Source organism: Canis aureus, chromosome 1 (genome assembly GCF_053574225.1).
Source record: "Canis aureus isolate CA01 chromosome 1, VMU_Caureus_v.1.0, whole genome shotgun sequence".
In the NCBI taxonomy this organism is placed as follows: Eukaryota; Metazoa; Chordata; class Mammalia; order Carnivora; family Canidae; genus Canis; species Canis aureus.
The window spans coordinates 31,080,786-31,106,466 of record NC_135611.1 but is presented as its reverse complement, the minus strand read 5'-3'; the positions used below and the strand labels follow the sequence as shown (position 1 = coordinate 31,106,466).

Below are 25,681 nucleotides of genomic sequence, written 5' to 3'. Positions count from 1 at the left end.
TAACATTCCCTTTGGAATCTGCCTCCTCCCCAGACTGTCCTGCCCTGGTCCAGCCATGCTCCTGCCTGTGTGCCTTGCCTGGCACAGAGCCATGTGGACACATGGCATGACAGAGAGGACAGGGAAGGTATCTGGCATAGGGTTGTGCCCTACATATCCTGTCGGCCGGAGCCATGAGATGATAACTCAGATCAGTAATCAGTCTGGAGGGCAGCCCAGGTGGCTCAGCGGTTTAGTGCCGCCTTCAGCCCAGGGCCCGATCCTGGAGACCCGGGATCGAGTCCCACGTCAGTCTCCCTGCATGGAGCCTGCTTCTCCCTCTGCCTCTCTCTCTCTCTCTCTCTCTCTGTGTGTGTGTGTCTCATGAATAAATACATAAATAAATAAAATCTTTAAAAAAAAAAAGAAATCAGTCTGGGAACTCAGATCAAACACAACACAAGTCTGGACCTAATATACGAAGGCTACGATGACCAAAGTCTTGAGCACTCCTTGGTCTTCACCTAACATTGTAGTTAAGCCATAAAAAGCCATGAATGACTGTTTTCACCAAAAATCCCATGAAAACAAAAAAACAAAAACCTGCTTCATGGCCACACCCCATAGTGCTCTTTATGCTCTCATGTAAAATTTCTAATAAACGGGATTTTAAAAACTCTGGACACTGAAGACAAAGATGCTGGGCAACAATTTGGCATTATTTTTTAATTCTTATATAGCCAGGAAGAGAAGAGAGGACCTCTGATGTGAATAGGAAATGGGAAGGAAGCCAAGTTTAAAATGAAGCATTTTACATTTCTGGCAAATTCAGGAGCACTGAATGATATAGGATTATCTATTAGCATGTGAGAGCTTCCAGGAATAATTCTGGGCTTTATGCCCAGAAAATACTTCATATCCTTAGGAGAGGCTTATAGTTTCACCTTGACAGACACAGGTGCTATAAAACGTCCTTATCTAATGGGGCATAGTGAGCCCTCCAGGGTCTCACATGAAAAACAGAACATTCCTATTAGGTGAATTCATGACACTTCCCTGGCACTATTACTGGCTGCCAGGGAGGCTTTGTGGGTGTCATTTCAGGGCTGGCTTCTCCAAAAGGGGCTCTGGGATGTCAGCCTTCCCTCCCCACCAAGTACCCCAGAGCTGTGTGAGGAGCTACTGACCTGTCAGCATGGTGATGAGGGGCAGGCTGTTATCCTCTGGGCTGCCCCAGTAGCCAGCCTCTCCCAGCATATTTCTCTCAAGCACCTGATGGTAGAGCTCCTCAATCCAGGCCTGGGAGAAGACCATCAGCACCCCGCTGGTCTGCACCTGCTTCATGAACTCCTTCTACAGAGAGGATCACAGGAGAAGGTGACCAGAGAGGATCCCCTGCAAATGGACAGGTTCCTCTGCTGCCTCGTCCCTTCACAGGTCCCCTATCTGAATCAAGGGTTCTAAGGAAAAATAAAACCTTGTTGATTTGGGTGAGGGTGAGGGGGTGTTTAAGGGAAGGGGTAATCAAGATGGGGAAGAAGTCCTAAACTTCATGAAGTTCCTTTTAATTATGATACATTTTTAAGACACCTTGTAGAAGGGATTAGGAACACTGCGTCTCATAGCTTCAGTCTTTGATGTGTGGGGGGATTAGAAACAGCACAGAAATATGAATAGAGCAACTCCCTCTCACTGCCCTAAGAGCAGCGGAGATGGAATGTGTTCTCTGAAAAAACCTGTGTGGCTCAAGAGCTACTTGAATTATGCTCATGAAGCCACCAGTTATCCTTGGGAATTTATAATTTATCAAGCAAACAAATGATGACTAATGCCCTTCAGGCAGTTCCATGGACTGAGGCTCATGAACTGATATTAGGGCAGACCATGGAGGGGTTCAGTCCAGCAAGGGAGCCAACCACAACATAATCACCATCATTCTCATTCCACAGCTTACAGGAGGTGCTTTATTACTGACAACTAGTAAGCTTAGTAGTGGGTCACAAGTAGATCTGAGTACATTCTGGAAGACAATGAAGAGTTTTTGTAACAGCACGCCTTGATTTTAGGTAAAGGGGACCATTCCCTGAATACTTTCTAATGTTTGAATATTCTGATCACTTGTTTTTTTTTTTTTTTTTTTGATCACTTGTTTTGAATATGGCTTACACATATTTGTGTTTAACAATGCCACTGAGTGAAATCACAGCCATTGGCAGGCAGCCACTCCCAGGCACTTGGGGTCATTGGCTCTCTGGAGCAAGGTGGATAGCCATGTGGCCCACAGTATTATGCAAATTGTACTGCATCCCCTTCCACCCTCTGCGGCCCCACAGGCATTGCCCATTCCACACTATCCCTCCCAGGTCCTTGATGCTCGGCTTGCCAGCCACTTGCCCTTGGAGGGTCTGAACAGAGACCACACACTCACCATCATGCCGGATGCCAGGGTGGGGCGCTTTCGGTAGTAGTCGCCATGGGAGAGCTTCAGGTTGAGCAGTAGAGCACAGTGTGCTGCTGTGTATAGGCTGTCTGCATTCATCAGCATCTGCAAGCTGAGGCTGCCACTCCCATCAAATCCGGGAGAGTGCATCATGCCTACAGGAGAAAGTTAAGAAACCTCTGGAGTTGCAAACAAGGTGCCTGGCAAGACTGGCTTATGGAGTGTCCCTGACCCAATCCTAGGGATAGGAGCATACATCTTATAGGACACTCCTGGAAAGCAACTACAGCCAGCAAGGAGTATTGGGAGGGTCAGAAACACACCCCAGCTGGATGGGGAGGCGCATGCGCTCCAGAGTGAATCCATTTGGGCAAATCTTGATGAGTTACTCATAAGCTACTTTGGTAAAAATTGCTCAGATCCCCTAAGTCTCAGCTTCTTCACCTATAAGTAGGCAAAATAATCAACTGTGTCCATCTCCTGATCAAAGTCTCTGACAATTTTCCATCACAATATAATAAAACCTTGACTTCCCCTCTTCTTTCCTCACTCCCCACAGCCACCTGGACCTCTGCTGCTCCTTAGACCACACCAAGACTGGGCCTGCCTCAAGGCCTTCGCATTTGTTCTTCCCACTTCCCAGAATGATCTTGGTGTGCCAATTTCACTGCTGTATTATTCACAATTGCCAAAATATGGAGACAACCGAAGTGTCGATCAACAGATGAATGGATAAACAAAATATGGTACATACCATGGAGTTCTTATACATGCTACACCATGGATGAGCCTTGCAAACATGCTGAGTAAAATAAGCCTGGCACAAAATGACAAATATCATATGATCCACCTATGTGAGGTACAGGCAAGAAGAGACAAATGTATAGACACAGAAAGTAGATTAGAATTTTCCAGGGGCTGGGGAGAAGACTTTCTCTTTGGGATGATAAAAAATAAAAAGTTTTGTAAGTAGTGATGTTTGTACAACATGGTGGATGTAGTGAGTTCCATTGAATTGTACACATAAAAGTAGTAAAAATGGCAAATTTTAAGTTTTATGTGTGTTTTTATCCCAATTAAAACAAATGATAATGTAATATATCAAAATCATTGAATTGTATACTCTAAATAGGCAAATTATATGTTATGTGAACTTTATCTCAATAAATTTTAATACAATTCTTAAATGAGGAAACAGATTTAAAAATATATATATATATGAATTTATATAAAGCACAAGGTGCCCTTCAAAAAATGAAAACCTTATTAAGGTGTTGAGAAAAAAATGAGGGAAGAACCAATAGCTATTCCTTTATGTGTGTGTGTATACATAAAATGAGGGAATGTGTGTGTGTGTGTGCATATACATAGTCATTTTTTGAAGGGCTCCTTGTGCTTTATATAAATTAATTGAAATAAAAACAAACTACAAACTACATCTTCTAGATGACCTTTAAAGATGGGCTCTTTCAGCCAGAGAGAATTGGTGCCTTATTCAAACTTTTCACGGAGAAATGTGGGGTGACAAAAATTTCACAGGTCAGCTTCTCTTCATCTGGTCCTATGTCAGCCTCAATGCTCTACTTGGTCCTGCAAACACTCTGATGCTAGATTTAGAAATGTGGCTGAAACAGACCATCTGAAATATATGCATGCAAATGACCTATATCCATATACTCTTCATATGGTTAAAATTATCCTTTGACCAAAAATGTACGTCTTATATGAAATGCAGTTTTCAAAACTAACAGGCAAATACATTGGAAATATAAATTTGTAACTGGAATGGTTACCTACGTCCCTGTGGATTTCTTAATGAATGTGCTAGCAAGAGGATGTGGGCCAAAGAAGCTTTTGAATTTGAAAAATCTTCAAGATTTTTGCTTTGTTTGAGAACTGTATAAACATCCTTTGGTGGGAGTAAGTATATATGTTATTCCAATAAAACCACTTTACTCAGTCAATGTTAGGCATGACCTCTGCCTTCCTCTAAGAACTCTGCAGCTGCTAGGAGAGATTTTTTTTACTGAAGGCACTTTGTGATCCTAGGCTGAGGTGCATTTATAAAAGGAGGGGTTGAGAGTGGGATTTAAAAATTATATCCTTGGGGTACCTGGGTGCTCAGTCAGTTCAGAGGCCAACTCTTGGTTTTGGCTCAGGTCATGATCTCAGGCTCTGTGCTCATCAGGGAGTCTGCTTGAGGATTCTCTCTCTCCCTCTCCCTCTGTTCCTCCTGCTTGTGCCCTTACTCTTTCAAATAAATAAATAAATCTTTAAAAAAAACAAAAGTGACATCTTTGGTCAGGACATGGGCAATATGTTTCTGCCATGATGATCCAGAGGAACACTCCACACTCTTAAGGTCCTGGTGGGGTTGGTTCTAGTCTCTGGAAGAGATAAAGGACACATGATGGGTCTCCTCTCATGGCAAAGAGAAAGCAGAGTTCAATATTATTGGGTATTTAACTATCCTGGATCATAGATGAAAGGGATATTTAAGACTATGAACCAAAAAAACAGTATTTGTAATGGCTTTGATCTTTGGTTATCAGTAATAATTTCTTCTTAAAAATTTTAAAACCAACTACTATTCACCTTGGAATATGTTTTGAAAAACCAAGCACATGCTCAGATGCTGAAAAGAGAGGCGGCAGCTGATGCATCTGCTGACACAGAGACCCAAATCACTAGTGGAGGCGTGACAATGTCCTGGAAGTGCGGAGTTCTGAAATAATTTGTCAGACTCGTTAGGAGCACTCTGTTGGTACTGGTCTCTCTCTTTCTAGGAAGATAATTTCTTATATTACAGGAGCTGGCAAATTTGAGAATAAAACAAAAGAATTATCTATCAACCTTAAGGAAGATGCTCATTTCCTTGCTGTGCCAGATATAGTTCACTGGTGATGTTAATGATGGGAATAACACAATAGCTATAATTTATTAAGTGTTTTCTAATTTTTAGAACCAATCTCTTCTCATATGTTATTTCATTTGACATATAAAATCTATATTGGTTGCCTTTATTTCACCAGTAAGGAAACTGCCTCGGAAATATTAATTTGCCTAAAGTTAAATAGTTAGAAATTGGCAAAGGTCTTTTGGGCCCAAACTCCAGGCTTTTTGCACTATGCCATGCTGTACTTGTTTCTAATGTGAAAGGTTGTACTCTATCATGTCCCTCTCGAACAGATAGTCTATTTTAAATTCATCCTCTGATTGAGTTCATTGAAGTGTCAGAAATTTGAAGTGACACAGTATAGGAGCTATGACCTTTAACACATTCTGGCTATTTGTTTTTTCCAGTGTTCTGTAACTAAAGTTCATTCTTTCTCTCTATAATTAAGATGTTCTTAACTGTCAGGAACAGAAGGATGGGTCACTTGCTTGATTGGCTACCAGTGAAAGACTGGATACAAGATTAGCATGAATGACCTTGAAATATCTCTTTCATACCTTGGATAATTTAATGTGTCTTTTTAAAATAAACATTAAATACTTATGTAAAATCTTTAACAATACTGAAAAATATAAGAAATAATAAGGATAAAAAAAAAAAAAGAAATAATAAGGATAATAGTCCCTGCCCCATCCCAGCAGACTTACTTCCTTGTATGTATTATGTGGAAATATAGTCGCAAATGAGATCAAACTACATATGTTGTACTGTGACTTGGTGTTTTCTTAGCAATGTATGTTAGCTATGTCTTTTTATTTTGAGAGAGAATGTGTGTGTGAGTGGGAGCTTGATCTCATGACCCCAAGATCATGACCTGAGCTGAAATCAAGAGTCAGATGCTTAGCTTAACTGACTGAGCCACCCAGGTTCCCCTACATATCTCTTGACATTAGCACTTACGTATTTGTCTCATTCTTTTCAAATAATTATGCTTATACCATGGCATGGTTGGAGTGTGATTTATTTAATGCTCTCTTGGTGTAGTCATTTATGTAGTCTTAATTATGAAAAAAAAAAACCCTGAAATGATGAAATGACTTTTAGTAGGTATACAAGTTTATCTGTGGGATAAATTCCTGAAAGCAGACTAAAGACATATATTAAGTTTGATAGATATGGCCCAAATATCTTCCAAATAATTCCTTGCTGGAAATTTTTCTTTCCAGCAATGGTGCATAAGAACACTTTTGTAGCCACTCAGCAATATTGGACATTATCAACTTTCTAAACCTTTGTAATAATATTATATGATTTTTGGTTGCATTTCTATATATTAATAACAAAGTCACAGAAAGAGAAATAAAAAAATTCTTCTTATAATTGCCCCCAAGAGAATGAAATGCCATGCAATAAACTTAACCAAGGAGGTGAAAGATCTATACTCTGAAAACTGTAAAACATTAATAAAAGAAACTGAAGATGACACAAACAAATGGAAAGATAACCTGTGCTCATGGATTGGAAACATTCATATTGATAAAATGTCCATACTACCCAAAACAATCTACAAATTCAATGCAATCTCTATCAAAATACCAACAGCATTTTTCACAGAACCAGAATAATCCCAAGACTGGCATGGAACCTCAAAAGACCCCAAACAGTCAAAGTAATCTTCAGAAAGGTATCATAATCCCAGATTTTAAGATATGCCACAAAGCTGTGGTAATCAAAATAATGTGGTCCCGGCACATAAATAGACATATAGATTAAGAGAACAGAATAGAGATCCCAGAGATAAAGCCATGCTTATAATAGTCAATCTACAAAAAAGAAGGCAAGAATATACAATGAGGAAAAGACAGTCTCTTCAGTAAATGGTGCTGGGAAAACTAGACAGCTACCTGCAGAATAAAACTGGATCATTTCCTTACACTAACTCTACATGGATGAAAGATCTAAATGTGAGACATGAAACCACAAAAATCCTAAAAGAAAAATAGGCAGTAATTTCTTTGACATTGTCCTTAGCAAAATTTTTCTAGATATGTCTCCTTAGGCAAGGGAAACAAAAGTAAAAATAAACTATTGGGACTACAACAAAACAATAAGGTTTTACACAGCAAAGGAAACCATCAACAAAACAAAAAGGCAACCTACTGAATAGGAGAAAGATATTTGCAAATGATACATCCAATAACAGGTTGAAATCCAAAATATATAAAGAACTCACAGAGGAAGACATAGACATGGCCAACATGCATATGAGAAAATGCTCTGCATCACTTGCCATCAGGGAAATACAAATCAAAACCACAATGAGATACCACCTCACACCGGTGAGAATGGGGCAAATTAACAAGGCAGGAAACAACAAATGTTGGAGGGGATGCGGAGAAAAGGGAACCCTCTTACACTGTTGGTGGGAATGTGAACTGGTGCAGCCACTCTGGAAAACTGTGTGGAGTTTCCTCAAAGAGTTAAAAATAGACCTGCCCTACGACCCAGCAATTGCACTATTGGGGATTTACCCCAAAGATACAGATGCAGTGAAATGCCGGGACACCTGCACCCTGATGTTTATAGCAGCAATGGCCACGATAGCCAAACTGTGGAAGGAGCCTCAGTGTCCATCGAAAGATGAATGGATAAAGAAGATGTGGTTTATGTATACAATGGAATATTACTCAGCCATTAGAAACGACAAATACCCACCATTTGCTTCAACGTGGATGGAACTGGAGGGTATTATGCTGAGTGAAGTAAGTCAGTCGGAGAAGGACAAACATTATATGTTCTCATTCATTTGGGGAATATAAATAATAGTGAAGGGGAATATAAGGGAAGGGAGAAGAAATGTGTGGGAAATATCAGAAAGGGAGACAGAACGTAAAGACTGCTAACTCTGGGAAACGAACTAGGGGTGGTAGAAGGGGAGGAGGGCGGGGGGTGGGAGTGAATGGGTGACGGGCACTGGGTGGTATTCTGTATGTTAGTAAATTGAATACCAATAAAAAATTAAAAAAAAAGACAAATAAATAAATAAATAAATAAATAAATAAATAAAGAACTTACACAACTCAACACCAAAAAATCAAATAATCTGGTTAAAAAACGGGCAGAGAACCTGAATAGACATTTTTCCAAATAACAGATACAGATGCCAAACACATGAAAAGATGCTCCACATCACTAATCATCAGAGAAATGCAAACCAAAACACAATGAAATATCTTGTATCTGTCAGAATGGCTAGAATCAAAAAGACCAGAAATAACAAGCGGTAAGGATGTGGAGAAAAAGGAACCCTCTTGCACTATTGGTGGCAATGTAAATTGGCGCAGCCACTGTGGAAAACAATATGGAGGTCCCTCAAAAAATTAAAAATAGAAATACCATATGACCTAGTAATCCCACTATTGAGTATTTCCTCAAAGAAAATTAAGGGGGTGAAAAATATGCACCCCTATGTTTACTGTAGCAATATTTATAACAGCCAAGTACAGAAGCAACTCAAGTGTTCATCCATAGATGAATGGATAAAAAAGATGTGGTGTATACACACACATACCCTGGGATATTACTAAGCCATAAGAAGAATGAGATCCTGCCATTTGCTACAATATGGATGGATCTAGAGAGTTCGGTAAGTGAAATAAGTTAGACTGAGAAAGACAAATGCCATATGATTTCACTTATATGTGGAATCTAAAGCACAAAATTAACAAATAAAAAAAAAGCAGAAACAGACTTGTAAATACAGAGAACAAACTGATGGTTGCCAGAGGGGAGGGGTAGGAGGATAAGCAAAATGGGTGAAGGGGAGTGGGAGACACAGATTCTAGTTACAGAATGAATAAATCAGGAGAATAAAAGGTAAAGCAAAGGGAATATAGTCAATGGTATTATAATAGCATTATATGGTGACAGATGGTAGCTACACTTGTGGTGAGCATAGTATAATGTATAGACTTGTCAAATCACTTTGTTGTGCACCTGAAACTACTGTTGTATACCTGGAACAAAAAAATTACATGATTTTTCTTGGTAATACATTTCTTTAATTAAGTCTATGGTTCTAATTTTTATATAGCATTACTGTTTTATCTTCTGATGAAAGAAGTTATAAGAAAACATTTTTAAAGAGGTTTGGAAAAAGATACAAAGAAGAAAATGAAAATAGTCTGTAATTATACCATCCTGAGATAAGTATTAACATTTGATGTTCATATTGAATCCTTTTAAAAATTATATTATGACCATTAGCCATATCATTAAACATTACTTGAAAACATCATTTTAAATAGCTATATAATGTCATAAATGGATGTATTATAACTCATTTAACTCTCCCCTTATTTGATGGCATTTAGGTTATTTCTAATATTTCTGCTGTGAAATGCTGCTATCATATACATTTTGACATATAAATCTCTCCTTGAGTTTCTGCTTCCTCAGTATAAATTCCTGAGATTCTCTCAGGAGCTGATAAGATGACAGGGTTCCATGCGTGTCTGTCTATCAGGACTTGGAAAACTGTCCCACATTCACTGGGCTACAAACTGAGACTATTTTTTTTTTAATTTTTAATTTATCTACGATAGTCACAAAGAGAGAGAGAGAGAGGCAGAGACATAGGCAGAGGGAGAAGCAGGCTCCATGCACCGGAAGCCCGACATGGGATTCGATCCCGGGTCTCCAGGATCGCGCCCTGGGCCAAAGGCAGGCGCCAAACTGCTGCGCCAGCCAGGGATCCCTATTTTTTTTTTTTTAAATCATAGCCAACCAACTCGAGAGGGTTCTGTGTTCTTGAACAGTCTCTATGATTTACCCATCCATTCATCACTCTTCCATCCACCCACTCTCCCACCCTAGGAGGCACAGTGTGGTACTAGGAACAGGTCTCTGGAGCTAGGCTGTGTAGGTTTGTACCCTGGCATCACCACTTTGTAGCTGTGCACCTTATCTGACTTACTTGACATCTCCATGCCTCAGTTTTATCACCTATAAAATGAGGGTCTATGGAGTCACTATGAGTATTAAATGAATCAATATAGGTAAAATCCTTCATCAATGCAGGGCACACAGGAAATGCTATGTTCATGTTAGCTATTATCATCCTTGCTGATACATATAAATGCTGAAAAATAGCTCCAAGTTAAGACACCAAGATATTTCAGAGGCAATCTCTGGGTGGTGTATGTTTTTTTCTTTATATTATTATGTTTTCCAAATTTCATATTCCACAAATGCCAGGGTATTAGAGGAGGATTTTGTTAGACTATTTATTCCCTAACCTTGCTTCCAGAATACTCCTCTCTCTCCCTTTATTAAAGCAAATGAACCAACCAGCCAACTCCACCAGCAGCAGTCATCTTGGTAAAGGAGAAAACCTTAAGATGAAATCACATGTTAACAATGGGTAGGGCAAAAAAAAAAAACAAAAACAAAAGCAAAAACAAAAAAACCCAAAACAATGGGTAGGGCAGGAAGACAGGACAGCCATCACGGAGCACCAGACAGCCTACCCCAGATGTAATTTAGGGGAAAGAAACTGAATCATAAACACTTGAGTTTTCCACTAGATGCAAAAAAACCTAATCCTAACTGACAGAGGTGGGTTAACACACTAACTTATTTATTTGAGCATTTCTTTTTTGTATTTTACCTTTTGTATTCCACAGGGATTTTGAGTTAAATTTGACTACCTTCTGGAATGTTTAAATCATAGGGCAAGAAATCAAAGCTGACAAGAGCATGCTTGCCTTCCTGGTTTTGTATCCACAAACCCAGAGGTCCTTCCAGAGACTGTGGTCCCTTCCCAGAAGGTAATGAGAGGAGGGGGGAAACAGTGAAACAGAGAAGGGCCAGGGTTGGAGGTCTGTGACTGTCTGCTGCCTGGCAGTGCCACGGGCATTGGTAGGACCCCAGAGAAGCTACAATGACGCCCAGGGGCTCCCAGGCTTGCCGGAGGAGTCCAGATGCAGGGTTGGCAGAGGGGTAGCAAAATCACAGGACTCCAGGGAGCCTGTGAAATGGACATGTGAGAGGTGAAAGGCCTCTCTGTTCAGATCCCACATAAGCTCCAGCTTCTGGTTTTACCCTGGAATGGGGACCCAAGAGCTACTGTCAAACATTTGGCCAGCCAGGCTGGCTGAGGGTCTGGGGTCAGGTTTGTTTTAATTTAAAGAAATAGATATTTCCTGCATAACTGAGATTCATGCTTGCTATACTATCTTTTATGAAATTTAGTACTTTATAAACATCAAATTGCTTGTGATAAGCCTTACATGTGGTTGCAATGAATCTCAAGATGGTAATAGAACAACACTCATTTTAGGGAACAGCGATCCCAAAGCCAAGCGCCTGTGCCCCTCTATTCATCACTGTGTGAGGTTGGATCTTGCTTTTTCCTCTCTGAGGGGCCACTTCACACAGATGCCACTCTGTTCTGTGCAGGATAGGGAAGGAATTTCTGCAGCTGTCACAGCTCAAGTCCACTCCCATCTTTATAAAACCCATTTTGTTTGGATGTTTTCAAACTCCCCCAACATAAAAAACAAAACAAAACAAAACAAAATCCTTTAATTGCTTTCAAAGGAAAGGCTCCCTTGAACCATGTAGAATTAAGGGGGCTCATTTCAACTGAATGTTAGTTGTCTGAGGACAGGGGTCCCTGAGAAATGCTGAGCCAGTCTGATCCCAGCCGGCAGAGCAGACCCTTATAACAAGTCCGGGAGATACTCGATGGGAGTTTTTGACAAAATAAGGTTTCAAGCTTTTGACATTGAAGTAAATAATGAGTAAAATATCTGGGTTGTCACTCAGGGAGACTCTCTCTCCCCATCTCCTGTTGTTATCTTTTAAACTTTGTCTAGGGTGAACAAAGGCCATCAGCCTGCTCTCCTGCCCCCGCAGGGTACAGATGTTTCTCTTTTACTAATCTTTCTTCCCCAAGGTGACGCTTGCGAAGGGAGGGAGAGCACTGGCTCAGTGCAGAAGTGGGACCCAGACCAGCATCTAGCAGCTTTGGTTCACCCGCCGCAATGGGCAACGGGATCCGTTAACTGAGTGGTACCTGAGGAGAATGAGCTTATTGGTAGCAGGAGCACAGAGCAATAGGTCTGTAATTTGGAAAGACAGACCAACTCCTAATTGGTAAAAATACTGGGGAGGTCACTAGAATGAAAAAGAAAATGACTAACTCAGTTATGGACAATTACTAAAAATTATATTCAGAGGGATGCCCGGGTGGCTTAGTGGTTTAGCATCTGCCTTGGACTCAGGTCGTGATCCTGGGGTCCTGGGATCGAGGCACGCATCGGGTTCCCTGCAGGAAGCCTGCCTTTCCCTCTGCCTATGTCTCTGCCTCTCCCTGTGTGTCTCTCATGAATAAACAAATAGAATCTTTAAAAAATAAAATAAAATTAAGTTAAATTAAAAATATTATTTTCGGAAACAACCAAAATATTTTGAAGTCTCTATTTTTATTTTATTTTATTTTATTTTATTTTAAGATTTTATTTATTTATTCATGAGAGATATATATATAGAGAAGCAGAGACACAGGCAGAGGGAGAAGCAGGCTCCATGCAGGGAGCCCGACGTGGGACTCGATCCCGGGACTCCAGGATCACACCCTGGGCCGAAGGCAGGCGCTAAACCGCTGAGCCACCCAGGGATCCCCGAAGTCTCTCTTTTTAATGTATTGATTCCTGTATGTAAAAATGAATATCACATCAAATTGGGTCTGATGGGACATTTTACTGGCCTTTAAAACTTGAGCAGTTTGCAACATCAAATTCTACAAAAGACTTTGCTAGGATTTATATTTCCTAATTCTCATTGGAGAGGCAGGACCTTTGAGAGCCAACCTTTACCAATATGACAACTCATTTATCTGGAATTATTGGGGATGTTGTTGATAAATATGAAGTCATCTGAAAGTTAGATCTTACATATTTAAATTCTGAAATTTCTGCAGCTGAATTGTTTTTATGGTTTTAATTTTATTTATTTATTTATGTATTTGTTTATGTATTTCTTTATTTAGGGGGGAGAGAGAGGGAGAGAGAGAATCTTAAGTAGACTCCATACCCAGCACAGAGCCCAATGTAGGGCTCAATCTCACCACCCTGAGATCATGACCTGAGCTGAAATCAAGAGATAGATGCTTAACTAACTGAGCCACCCAGGTGCTCCAAGATTATGTTAATTTTAAATAGAAGGCCTCAAATGTAATTTTACCATTCTTGATTCAAGGTCACCATTACTGCAACCAGTAGCAGTGCTGTAATGTGATAAACAGTTGTTCTTTGGGATCACTGATGTTTGCTGGCCTGTCTGCCTTGGCACCAGGGGCACCAGGCTGGTCAGAACAGGCTGCTGAGCATCTCTCCATGTGAACATTACTAGCTGAGAAGAAGCACAGGCTCAGATGCTCTACCAAACCTCCTCAAAGGGAAGTGAACATTCCTTCCAACTCAGGCTTTATCCGCAACTTACTTCTTCAGCCCACGAACTATTTCACATATTAAGGGACCAAAGACCAAGCTTATGAATCTACAGTCAATACATATTTATTGAGAAGAAGGCATGCATATCTTGAGGCCTCTAGTTCAGAGCACAGTGAAGTTTCTCTATAAATGTTGACTGATGAAACATGTGTGAGTGTGTGTGAGAGTATATGTGTGTGTGTGAGAGAGAGAGAAACGGAGAGAGGAAGAGATCTACAAAACATATAGTAGCAATGCTCCATAAAACAATGACAAATTTAATGTTGGTAGCATAAAAGATATTAGGGAGAAACAATTTTTAGAAGAGTATTTAGACATTATCTTAGTCTTTCAACAAAATTAATTTTATATATGCATGTGTTCCTTTGCACAAATCAAATATCCCAACCTTATTTTTGTAACTAATTCCAAAAGGAAAAGTATTGAAAAAAAAAATGTTGAGTAGCCTTAAAAGTAGGTATTTTCATATCTCAAAAAGAATCAGCACAGTTAGGAAAGCTGTGGAGTTTTATGTGTCTCTTTATGTGTCTCTAGATAGGTTGAGAAGTCCAGGATTATTTTTCCAGGATTAAAAGTTCTATAGATCTGCTGGTGCTTACAGTTTTGGATCATTCTCATATTAGAAAATGTCCTTCCTTAAGTACACTGGAATTAAAACGTGTTTTTTTGTGTCCCTTTAACCAAGGACAATTTGGTCAGTTTCTTAAAGATACTGATTAAGCTATCTCTTAACTATACAGGAATCAGCTTCTACCAAGTTCCAATAACTGGGCTAGACTTTTTTTTTGTATATGTGTGTGATGTGTTCTTTGTTGGGAGACCGACTATGTGCTAGACATGGTTGGAGCATGCAAGGAACTGAAAGTACAGAGGGGAGAAGGTGGATGTGTTCACAAGTAACTCTGGCAGATGTGGTAAGTGCAACAATGCACACATGCTCAAAACTCAGTGGTGGAAGAACAAATGGCGATCTTGACTTTCAACAGTTACATGTTCATTCTCAGGGCTAGTCCCTTCTATGTGAGCACAAGCCCAGCAAAGTCCATCCACCTCGGTCGTCTGTGGTCAAGAGACCCTTGAATGTCAGGGGAAGGAACAGGTGACCACCAGGAGTCAGGCACTCAGTTATTTCTGCCTTAACTGTTTTGTACCCATTAATTGCTTTCTTTCTGTAGTACTGTGAGATAATAGGAAAAAAATATGTATATTGGTCTCTGCCCGTTTCCTGGCAGAGCTCCTCAAATCCTTAGAATTTCCTAAGTGATATGACCCCTAGAAGCACCGTTTGTTCTAGTATATGGCTTTGACCTCATCCTGACTCCTAAATCCCTTGTAAATGTCTAAGTGATAAGGGAACTAGGAACATCTTTTGTTCTAAGGAGGTGACTCTGGGCGGGCTGCTGGATGGGGACTAATCACACCATGCTGTGATTAGATGCTGGAATATCACACTTGGGGAGTTCAGGGGAATTCACGCAGCCTGCATGTGATTCAAGACCTCACTGAAAATAAAATAGTTCATATATTGATATACCAGAAGTGCACTGCTTTGTGATTTTTAGACGCCAACGTGTAGAAAGAAGCATAATGAGAACTCAGTGTTTGAGAGTCAGAAATTGTGATTTTGCTTTGGTCAGCAGCAGCTTGCTCTACTGCAGTAACCTCTCATTCTTTACTCTGCACCGTCTCCATCTATCAGCCTCAGAGCATCCCAGCTGCCTACAACCCAAACCACCTCCAGGAAGTCTTCTATTGCCCTGTTCTCTTCAAATACAAGCAACCCTGGGAGTCATTAGGATGTTTTGCGCACTTCAAACCCCAGGCACGATGGGAATTTCCCACTTCGGCAACATGCTCTGAATACCCTTACCTACCGACTGTTCTAGCCAAGGCCCGTTTACAAACCTGAGCAGAAGGTAGAAGCGAAGTTCTGGAGGGCGGCGTCCACCTCCTCCACGCTGGGCAGGGCCAGCAGGCGGGGCAGGAGGCTCTCCAGGGCCTGCAGGAACAGCCTGGCGCTGTGCTGGTCCGCCTCCTGGTTCTTGAGCAGTTTCAGGGACAGCGCGGCCGTCCGCAGGGACCGGTGGCCCAGGCAGTCCCGAGGGGTCTGCTCCTCATCGGCCAGGGAGCCGTTGTCCGACCCGATGTCCGACACGTCCGACCTCCCCGAGTCCTTCTCCGCGGCCATCGAGTACTGATCACAGGAATCGAATTCTGTCCGCGAAAGGTCTTGGTCATCGACGCTGAAATTGCTCTCGCTGTAGCGGGAGCCGAAGGACCGCATCCTGCAGTCCACCGACAGGAAGTTCGTTATGTCGGGGTAGGCGACCGTGTGGCTTCGCTGCACCACGTCCGGCTGGTCCACGGCCTCGGGCTCCGGCGCCTTGCTCGGCGGCTCCTTGCTCTCGGGCGCGGCCGGCGACTTGAGGCTGCTCTTGGGGTGCTCGGGGTGCTCGGGGTGCTCGTCGGGCGTCGTCCGGCCCAGCGCGCCCTCCAGCGTGGTCTGGCCCGTGTCGGTGGTCACGCTGATGCTGATGTCGGGGCTCCTCTCGCTGCCCGGCTCCCACGGCGTGTGCTCCGAGGACAGGACGCGCCGCTGCCAGCGGAAGTCGGCCTCGTTGATCTCCACGGAGTCCCGGCTCCACTCGGCGCCGTCCTTCAGCTCCTCCAGGCGCAGCAGCAGCAGCTGGACCTGGCCTTCGCTCAAGCCCCTGCCCTGGCTGAGCTCGTCCAAGGCCCCGAGCAGGGTGCAGACGCAGGACACGGCGGCGTAGCACGCCTCGATGCCGCCCTTGATGCACGCCTCCGTCATGCCATCCATGATGCTGGGCGTCCAAAGGAGAGAACGAGAGCGTAAGAAACACTGGCCAATGCTCCGACGCGAACAGGACGCGTGAGCCTGGTCAACCGCACGCTATTCAAAACAGACCCTCTGAGCTACACGGGGTTACACGGTCTGGGCCAAGGGTGAACGACACCAACATGCGCAGGCTGTGGCGCAGGAAAACACCCAGGAAAAGCGGCCCACCCTGAATCCCATTCTCTCTCGGTTGGCTGGCTTATCTGGATAATTCCAGATGGGGATTTATAGTCTCCACAAGGACGGGCACTGAATAGTCTCACTTTTGTATTACAGTCAGTTTTTCAAAAAGAAAGTAGTTATAATGGCTATATGATAATGAGGACACCCTCTATAAAAATAAACACGTTCCCGAACAGATGGATGTGAATACAACCATCACAAATCAGATAATATTCAGTTTTTGGTGGTGGTGGTGGTGGTGGGGCTACGTGAAAGGCAATCTTACAGTTATATAGTACTGTGGTTCATAAAGTTCTTCCCTAAAATAACCCCAATGAATAAGTGTACATTTCATTTTGCACCCTGGGTTTATGTTAAGTCATATGAAAATATGGAAAGTACATGATTATAATACATTGAAATAAGACCTCTCATATGGCTTGTGGGAACATTATTAGTCAATAACATTCCATAAAATGCAGGTTCATAAAAATTTCAGGGATTTAAAAACAAGGTCAAATGTATTCAGAGCAGCAGTCTTCACCAAGCAATAATAGATGGAAAAGGGGAATGTAGCATACAGTTTGAGAAGATCCAGATGAGACTTTCTTTTTGAAATTGATCTTTTTCTAGATTCTGATTCAGTGGAGCTGGGTCCTGCCAAATCACAGAGACGCTGTGGGCTTCCGAGAAGCTTTAAGAAAAAGAAAAAGAAAAAAAAACAACAACAACAGTACAGTGAGTATCATAAAAAAGCACAAGGTTTTAAAATTGTGAGATCAAATAAGCATGTGATACACTCTAAAGAAAAAACACAACCATCTGTAATTACAAATCTTAATAAAACTGATCTAGTATTCCTCTTGTCACCAAGTACACATTGGGTTCCCAGCTCCACATTCAGGACTGGCTTAGACAAAGCAAATTCTCTAAGGGATTGTTTCAAAAAATTTTATAGCACATAACTATAAAGCACTTGAATCTATGGTCTTTACTGAGAATGGCCTATAATTTAACATCCCTGTACTCTGTCTCATTTTGCTATCAAAGCTGGTTAGCTTCAAAAACTGGACTGATCAAGTGTATGAGGAACATTCTCCAGGACAGATCATGTTAAGGCACAAAATAAGTCTTAAATTTAAGATAACTAAAATCATATCAAGCATATTTTCTAACCACATTGGCATGAAACTAGAAATTAACTACATTAAAAAGTAAAAACCGGAAAGTTCACAAATATGTGAAGATTAAAGAACATGCTACCAAAGAACTAATGGGTCAAAAAAGAAATGAAAAGAAAATACCTTGAGATTCAGAAAAAAAAAAAAAAGGGATGTATAACATCCCAAAATTTAAGGGATGGATCAAAAGTAGTTTTAAAAGTTCAAAGCAGTATATAGCCATATACTGGTCCTCAAAAAATAAGAAAAGTCTCAAATAAACAATCTAGTGTTATACTTTAAGTAACTAGAAAAAGAACAAGTGAAGCCCAAAGTTAGTATTAGTAAATAAGATTACAGCAGAAACAAATGAAATAGAGACTAAAAAATAGTAGAAAAGATCAATGAAACTAAGAGTTGATTCTTGGGAAAGATAAAATTGACACACCTTAGCCTAGACTCACCAAGAAAAAAAACCTAGAAGATTTAAATAAATAAAATCCGAAATGAAAGAGATGTTACAACTGATACCAAAGATATACAAAAGATCATAAGAGACTCCTATAAACAATTATATGCCAACAAATTGGACAACCTAGCAGAAATGAATACATTTCTAGATATATTCGACCTACAAAGATTGAATCATAAAGATATCCAAACTGATCAATAAGTAGAAAGGTGATTGACTCCATAATCAAAAACCTCCCAACTAACACAAGTCCAGGACCAGATGTCTTTACCAGTGAATTCTACCAAACACTTAAAGAAGGATTAGTACCAATCCTTCTCAAATGCTTCCAAAAAATAGGAAAGGAGAGAACTTTTCCAAACTTATTTTATAAGGCTAGCATTATCCTGATACCAAAACCTGACAAGGATACCACAAGAAAAGAAAATTATATCCAGTCAGGAAATGGACAGAAGACATGAACAGACTTTTATCTAAAGAAGACATACAAATGGCCAACAGACACATGAAAAAATGCTCCACATCACTTGTCATCAGGGAAATACAAATCAAAACCACAATAAGATACCACTTTATACCAGGTAAATGGGTAAAATTAACAAGACAGGAAACAACAAATGTTTGTGAGGATGTGAAGAAAGGGGAACCCTCTTACACTGTTGATGGGAATGCAAGCTGGTGCAGCCACTCTGGAAAACAGTATGGAGATTCTTCAAGAAGTTAAAATACAGCTGTCCTATGACCCAGCAATTGTACTACTGGGTATTTACCCCAAAGATACAGATGTAGTGAAATGAAGGGGCATCTGCACCCCAATGTTCATAGCAGCAATGTCCACAATAGCTGAACTGTGGAAGGACCAAGATGCCCTTCGACAGATGAATGGATAAAGAAGGTGTTGTGTGTGTATATAGATACACACACACACACACACACACACACAATGGAATATAACTCAGCATCAGAAAGGATGAATACCTACCATTTACATCAACGTGGATGGAACTGGAGGATATGCTAAGTGAAATAAGTCAATTGAAGAAAGACAATTATCATATGGTTTCATTCCTATGTGGAATATAAAAAATAGTAGAAGGGACCATAAGGGAAGGAAGGGAAACTGAATGGGAATAAATTAGAGAGACAGACAAACTACAAAAGACTCTTAACTCTGGGAAATAATATGAGGGTTGCAGAAGGGGAGGTGGGCATGGGGTTGGGGTAACTGGGTGATGGGCATTAAGGAGGGCATGTGATGTGATGAGCGCTGGGTGTTATATGCAACTGATGAGTTATTGAAAACTACATCTGAAACTAATGATGTTATATATGTTGGCAAATTGAATTTAAATTTTAAAAAAAGGAAAAGAAAATTATAGGCCAATATCCTTGATGAACACTGATGCAAAAATCTTCAACAAAATGTAATTAAACTAAATTTAACAATGTATTAAAAGGATCATACACCATAAACAAGTGGGTTTATTCCACGGGTGCAAAGAGATGGCTCAATGTCTACCAATTAGTGAAGTGATACACGACATTAACAAGATGAAGGAAAAAATGAAAAGATCATTTCAATAGATGCAGAAAAAGCATTCTGACAAAATTCCACAGACACTTAGATGAAAAGTCTCAAAAAGATGAGTATTGAGGGAACATACCTTAACATAATAAAGGCCACATATTACAAACCCACGGCTAACATCATATTCAACAGTAAAAAGCTGAAAGCTTTTCCTCTAAGATCAGAACAGGACCAGGATGCCAATCTCGCCACTCTTATTTGATACAGTATTGCCAGTCCTAGCTACCGCAATCGGGCAAGAAATAAAAGCATCCAAATTGGAAAGGAAGATGTAAAACTGTCACTATTTGCAGATGGCATGATATTATATATAGAAAACCCTACAGACTCCATAAAAAAAAAAAAAACTGTTAGAACAACTGAATCCAGTGAAGTTGCAGGATACAAAATCCACATATAGAAATCTGTTGCATGTCTATGTGCAAATAAACTATCAGAAAGAGAAATCAAGAAAATAATCCTATTTACAAAGTATCAGAAATAATAAAATGCCTTCAAATCTGCTATCTGTGGAACTGCCGCCAAGATGCAGATTTTCATGAAAACCCTTGCGGGAAGACTATCACTCTTGAGACTGAGCCCTCAGATACAGTAGAAAATGTAAAGGCCAAGATTCAGATAAGAAAGGAATTCTTTCTCATCAGCAGAGACTGGACTTTGCTGGCAAGCAACTGGAAGATGGGTGTGCTCAGTCTGACTACAACATTCAAAAGGAATCCACTCTTCATGGTGTGTTGAGACTTCGTGGTGGTGCTTAAAAAAAAAAAAAAAGAAAAAGGGAAAAAAAGTCTTATACCACTCCCAAAAGAAGAAGCATCAGAGAAAGAAAGTTAAATTGGCCGTTCTGAAACACTATGAGGTCGATGAGAATGGCAACAGCAGTGGCCGGCGTCGGGAGGACCCTTCAGGTGGATGTGGTGCTGGAGTTCGTGGGGCGAGCCCCTCGGACAGACATTACTGGGGCAAGAGTTGTCTGACCTATGGCTTCAACGAACTGGGAGACAAGTAATTGTATATAGGTTAGTAAAAGACATGAACTAATATTTAAAAAAAAATAACAAAGTGCCTAGGAATAAATTTAACCGAGGAGGTGAAAGATTGGCATACTGAAAACTCCAAGACGTTAATAAAAGAAATTGAAGGGGCGGGGCTAGATGGCAGAGGGGTGGGGTCCCCGAGTCACCTGTCCCCACCAACTTACCTAGATACTTTCAAGTCATCCTGAAAACCAACGAATTCGGCCTGAGATTTAAAGAGGGAACAGCCGGAATGCTACAGAGGGAAGAGTTTGCACTTCTAACAAGGTAGAAAGGCAGAAAAATAAATCAATAAAAAAAAGCATCCAGTGGGGGAGGGGCCCGTGAGGAGCCGGGTTAAGCTCCTCATGCGGAGCCCCCAGGACAGGAGAGCCCCGTCCCGGAGAAGCAGGAGCTTCACCAATCTTCCCAGACGGAAAGGCGCTTGCAGGGAGCTTGGGCAGGACCCCAGGAGGGGCGGGGACGCCCTCAGGCTCCCAGGGACACTAACAGAGGGGGTGCGCCCCGGGGGAGAGCGCGCCACACCCCGCGGCCGAGCTCCCTAAAGGGCTGCAGCGCGCGCCGGGCGGGGCCTCGGGAGCAGCTCGGGCAGCGGCTCCGCGCGGAGGGGGCTGTGCGCCCCGGGAGTGCAGTTCCAGAGGCGGAGGCCCTGGAACCCCGGGGGACACAGCCCAGGATCCGGCGCTGCATCCAGGCCCCTGCGGACTGGGAGCTACGGTAGTTACTGCGGGAGCTGAATACAGGGCTGGAGAGCTGGCCGCCGCCACTGTTGTTCCTCCTGGTGTCACCCTGTGCCTGGGGGGGGGAGGGGGGGGCGGGGGGGTGCCAGGGAACAGGGGCCTCATGGGGTAAACAGCCCCCACTGAGCCGGGCACCTGGCAGGGGGCGGGGCAGCTCCCCCAGGTGCGCACACCTGAGAGCACAGCAGGCCCCTCCCCCAGAAGACCAGCTGGAAGGACAGGGGAAGAGCAAGTTCTTCACTGAGCAGCGCTAGAAAGCTCCAGGGTAAGTCCAGGTATTTACAGTATATAGAACCAGAGGATACCCCTCCTTGTTTTTTTTTTTTCTTCTTTGTTTCTTTGTCTTTTCCCTTTTTTTAATTTTATCTTCCTTTTTCCAGTACAACTTGTTTTTAGCAACTCTGCACTAAGCAAAATGACTAGAAAGAAGAACTCACCACAAAAGAAAGAATCAGAAATAGTACTCTCTGCCACAGAGTTACAGAATTTGGATTATAATTCGATGTCAGAAAGCCAATTCAGAAGCACAATTATAAAGCTACTGGTGGCTCTGGAAAAAAGCATAAAGGATTCAAGAGACTTCATGACTACAGAATTTAGATCTAATCAGGCCAAAATTAAAAATCAATTAAATGAGAGGCGATCCAAACTGGAGGTTCTAACGACGAGGGTTAATGAGGTAGAAGAACAAGTGAGTGACATAGAAGACAAGTTGATGGCAAGGAAGGAAGCTGAGGAAAAAAGAGAAAGACGATTAAAAGACCATGAGGATAGGTTAAGGGAAATAAATGACAGCCTCAGAAGGAAAAAAATCTACGTTTAATTGGGGTTCCAGAGGGTGCTGAAAGGGACAGAGGACCAGAAAGTGTAATTGAACAAATCATAGCTGAGAACTTCCCTAACTTGGGGAGGGAAACAGGCATTCAGATCCAGGCACATGAGAAAATGCTCCACATCACTAGCCATCAGGGAAATAAAAATCAAAACCACAATGAGACACCAGTGAGAATGGCGAAAATTAACAAGACAGGAGACAACAAATGTTGGAGAGGATGTGGAGAAAGGGGAGCCCTCTTGCACTGTTGGTGGGAATGTGAACTGGTGCAGCCACTCTGGGAATCTGTGTGGAGGTTCCTCAAAGACTTAAAAATAGAACTGCCCTACGACCCAGCAATTGCACTGCTGGGGATTTACCCCAAAGATACAGATGCAGTGAAATGGCAGGACACCTGCACCCCAATGTTTATAGCAGCAATGTCCACAATAGCCAAACTGTGGAAGGAGACTTGGTGTCCATCGAAAGATGAATGGATAAAAAAGATGTGGTTTATGTATACAATGGAATATTACTCAGCCATTAGTAAATACCCACCATTTGCTTCAACGTGGATGGAAGGAGGGTATTTTGCTGAATGAAGTAAGTCAATCGGAAAAGGACAAACATTATATAGTCTCATTCATTTGGGGAATATAAAAAATAGTGAAAGGGAATAAAGGGGAAAGGAGAGAAAATGAGTGGGAAATATCAGTGAGGGAGACAGAACATGGGAGACTCCTAACTCTGAGAAACAAACAAGGTGTAGTGGAAGGGGAGGTGGGTGGGGGGATGGGTGACTGGATGACGGGCCCTGAGGGGGGCACTTGACAGGATGAGCACTGGGTGATATGCTATATGTTGGCAAACTGAACTCCAATAAAAGATAATTTAAAAAAAGAAATTGAAGATGACACAAATAAGTAGAAAGATACTCTGTACTCATGGATTGGAAGAATTAATATTTTTAAAATGTCCATACTACCCAAACCAACTATAGATTCCATGCAATCTCTATCAAATTTTCCATGTATTTTTCACAGAAATTGAACAAACAATCCTGAAATATGTATGGAACCTTAAAAGACCTGGAATAGCTGAAGCAATCTTGAGAAAGACGAACAAAGCAAGCGGCATCAGACAACCTGATTTAAAACTGTATTACAAAGATATAGTAATTGAAACAATATGGTACTAACATAAAAACATAGATCAAAAAGTACAGAATAAAGAGCCTAGAAATAAACCAATACATATATGTCAATTTACAATAAAGGAAGCAGGAATATACACTAGGGAAAGGACAGTCCTTTCAACAAATAGTGCTCAAAAAATTCGACAGCCTCAAGCAAAATAATGAAAATGGATACCTATTTTATATCATCCACAAAAAATTAACTCAAGATCGATTGAAGACTTGAAAACACAGGCAGTAAGTTGACAGGAGTATTGGAGATGATTTTTTAAATCTGACACCAAAAGCAAAAATAATCATGTGGGACTACATCAAATAAAAAGTTTCTGCACAGCAAAGGAACCACTGAAAAAAAAAAAGTCACCTACTAAAAGTGTTTGCAAGTCATATATCTGATAAGGGATTAAAATACATAAAGAACTCATACAACTCAATAAAAAAACAAAACCCACAAATAATCCAATTTAAAAAATATTCAGGGGAACTGAATAGACATTTTTCAAAGATGGCATATAGATTTCCAACAGACACATGAAAAGATGTTCAACTTTAATACCATCCAGGAGATGCAAATCAAAACCACAATGAGACATCACCTCACACCTGCTGGAATAACTACTTTCAAAAGACTAGAAAAAAACAAGTTTTGGCAAGGATGTGGAGAAAAAAAGACCATTGTGCACAGTTGGTAGGAATGTAAATTGGTGCAGCCACTCTGGAACAGTATGGAGGCTCCTCAAAAAATTAAAAACAGACTGCCATATGATCCATCAATTCTACTTCTGGGTATTAATCTGAAGAAAATGAGAACCCTAAGTCAAAATGATACATGAACCCCATGTTCATTGCAGCATTATTTACAATAGCTAAAATATGGAAACAACCTGTCTCTTCATGGATAAATGTATAAAGAAGATGTGGTGTGTGTGTGTGTGTGTGTGTGTGTGTATACATACATACAGCGGAATATTACTTATCTATAAAAAAGAATGAAATCTTGCCATTTGTGACAACATGGATGAACCTAGAGGGTATTATGCTAAGTGAAATTAGAGAAAGACAAGTACTATATGATCTCTCTTATAGGTGGAATCTAAAAAAACAGACAGCAAAAAACAAACAAACAAACAAACAAACAAAAAGAACAAGCTCATAGTTACAGAAAATGATTTGGTGGTTGCCATAGGTGAGGGGTGGGAGGACGGAAAAAAATGAAGGTAAAACTTTAAAAATTAAAAAAATCATGTGTTGAGAAGTATTCTCTTTCTATACTCTGGAAATATTCATGTATTATTAGAATTATCCATTCCTTAAATGTTGGTATAATTTGTTTTTAAAGTTGTATGGGGCCAGTGTTTTTTTTAATGGAAAGATTTTTTTTAAACTACTGATTCAATTTCTTTAAAGATTCTAGAACTATGTAGGTCCTCAATTTCTTCTTGAGCCAGCTTGTTAAAGGCTGTGTTATTTCCCAGGGATTTATCTATTTTATCTAAGTTTTCAAATTTACTGACTCAGTGGCCTTAATACCTTTTTAAAATTTCTTTAGTGTTTATAACATCTATAGTTACATGCATGTTTGCATTCTTATTTCTATTTACTTGTTTTTACCTATTATGGATTTGTTTTATTGCTTTTATCAAGAGTTAAATTTCCTTAAGCTTTTCAGAGCCCTGGTACTTTTCAATTTATTGATTCACTATATTTGCTTTTATTCATATTACTTTCTGCTTCCATTCCTATTTTTCCTCCTTTCATTAAATTTAATTTGTTCTCCTTTTCCCGGCTACCTACCTTGGAGAATTGGAATCTTAGTTTTAGG

At 40.9% G+C, this 25,681-nt stretch overlaps 1 protein-coding gene and 1 pseudogene across 5 annotated transcripts in view; one reads left to right on the top strand and one right to left on the bottom strand.

Moving 5' to 3' along the window:
- The window catches only part of ARFGEF3 (ARFGEF family member 3), a 172,855-nt gene that overhangs the window by 55,357 nt on the left and 91,817 nt on the right, over positions 1-25,681 (bottom strand). For all 5 annotated transcript variants that reach the window (XM_077894383.1, XM_077894390.1, XM_077894397.1 and 2 more), the window contains 4 exons: positions 17,435-17,547; positions 15,737-16,656; positions 2,408-2,574; positions 1,167-1,332 (listed from right to left, as the gene is read on the bottom strand). In XM_077894383.1, the coding sequence (XP_077750509.1) occupies positions 1,167-1,332; positions 2,408-2,574; positions 15,737-16,656; positions 17,435-17,547 (1,366 nt within the window). The remainder of the gene's footprint in view (positions 1-1,166; positions 1,333-2,407; positions 2,575-15,736; positions 16,657-17,434; positions 17,548-25,681) is intronic.
- LOC144282589 (ubiquitin-ribosomal protein eS31 fusion protein pseudogene) lies at positions 20,600-21,082 on the top strand (annotated as a pseudogene).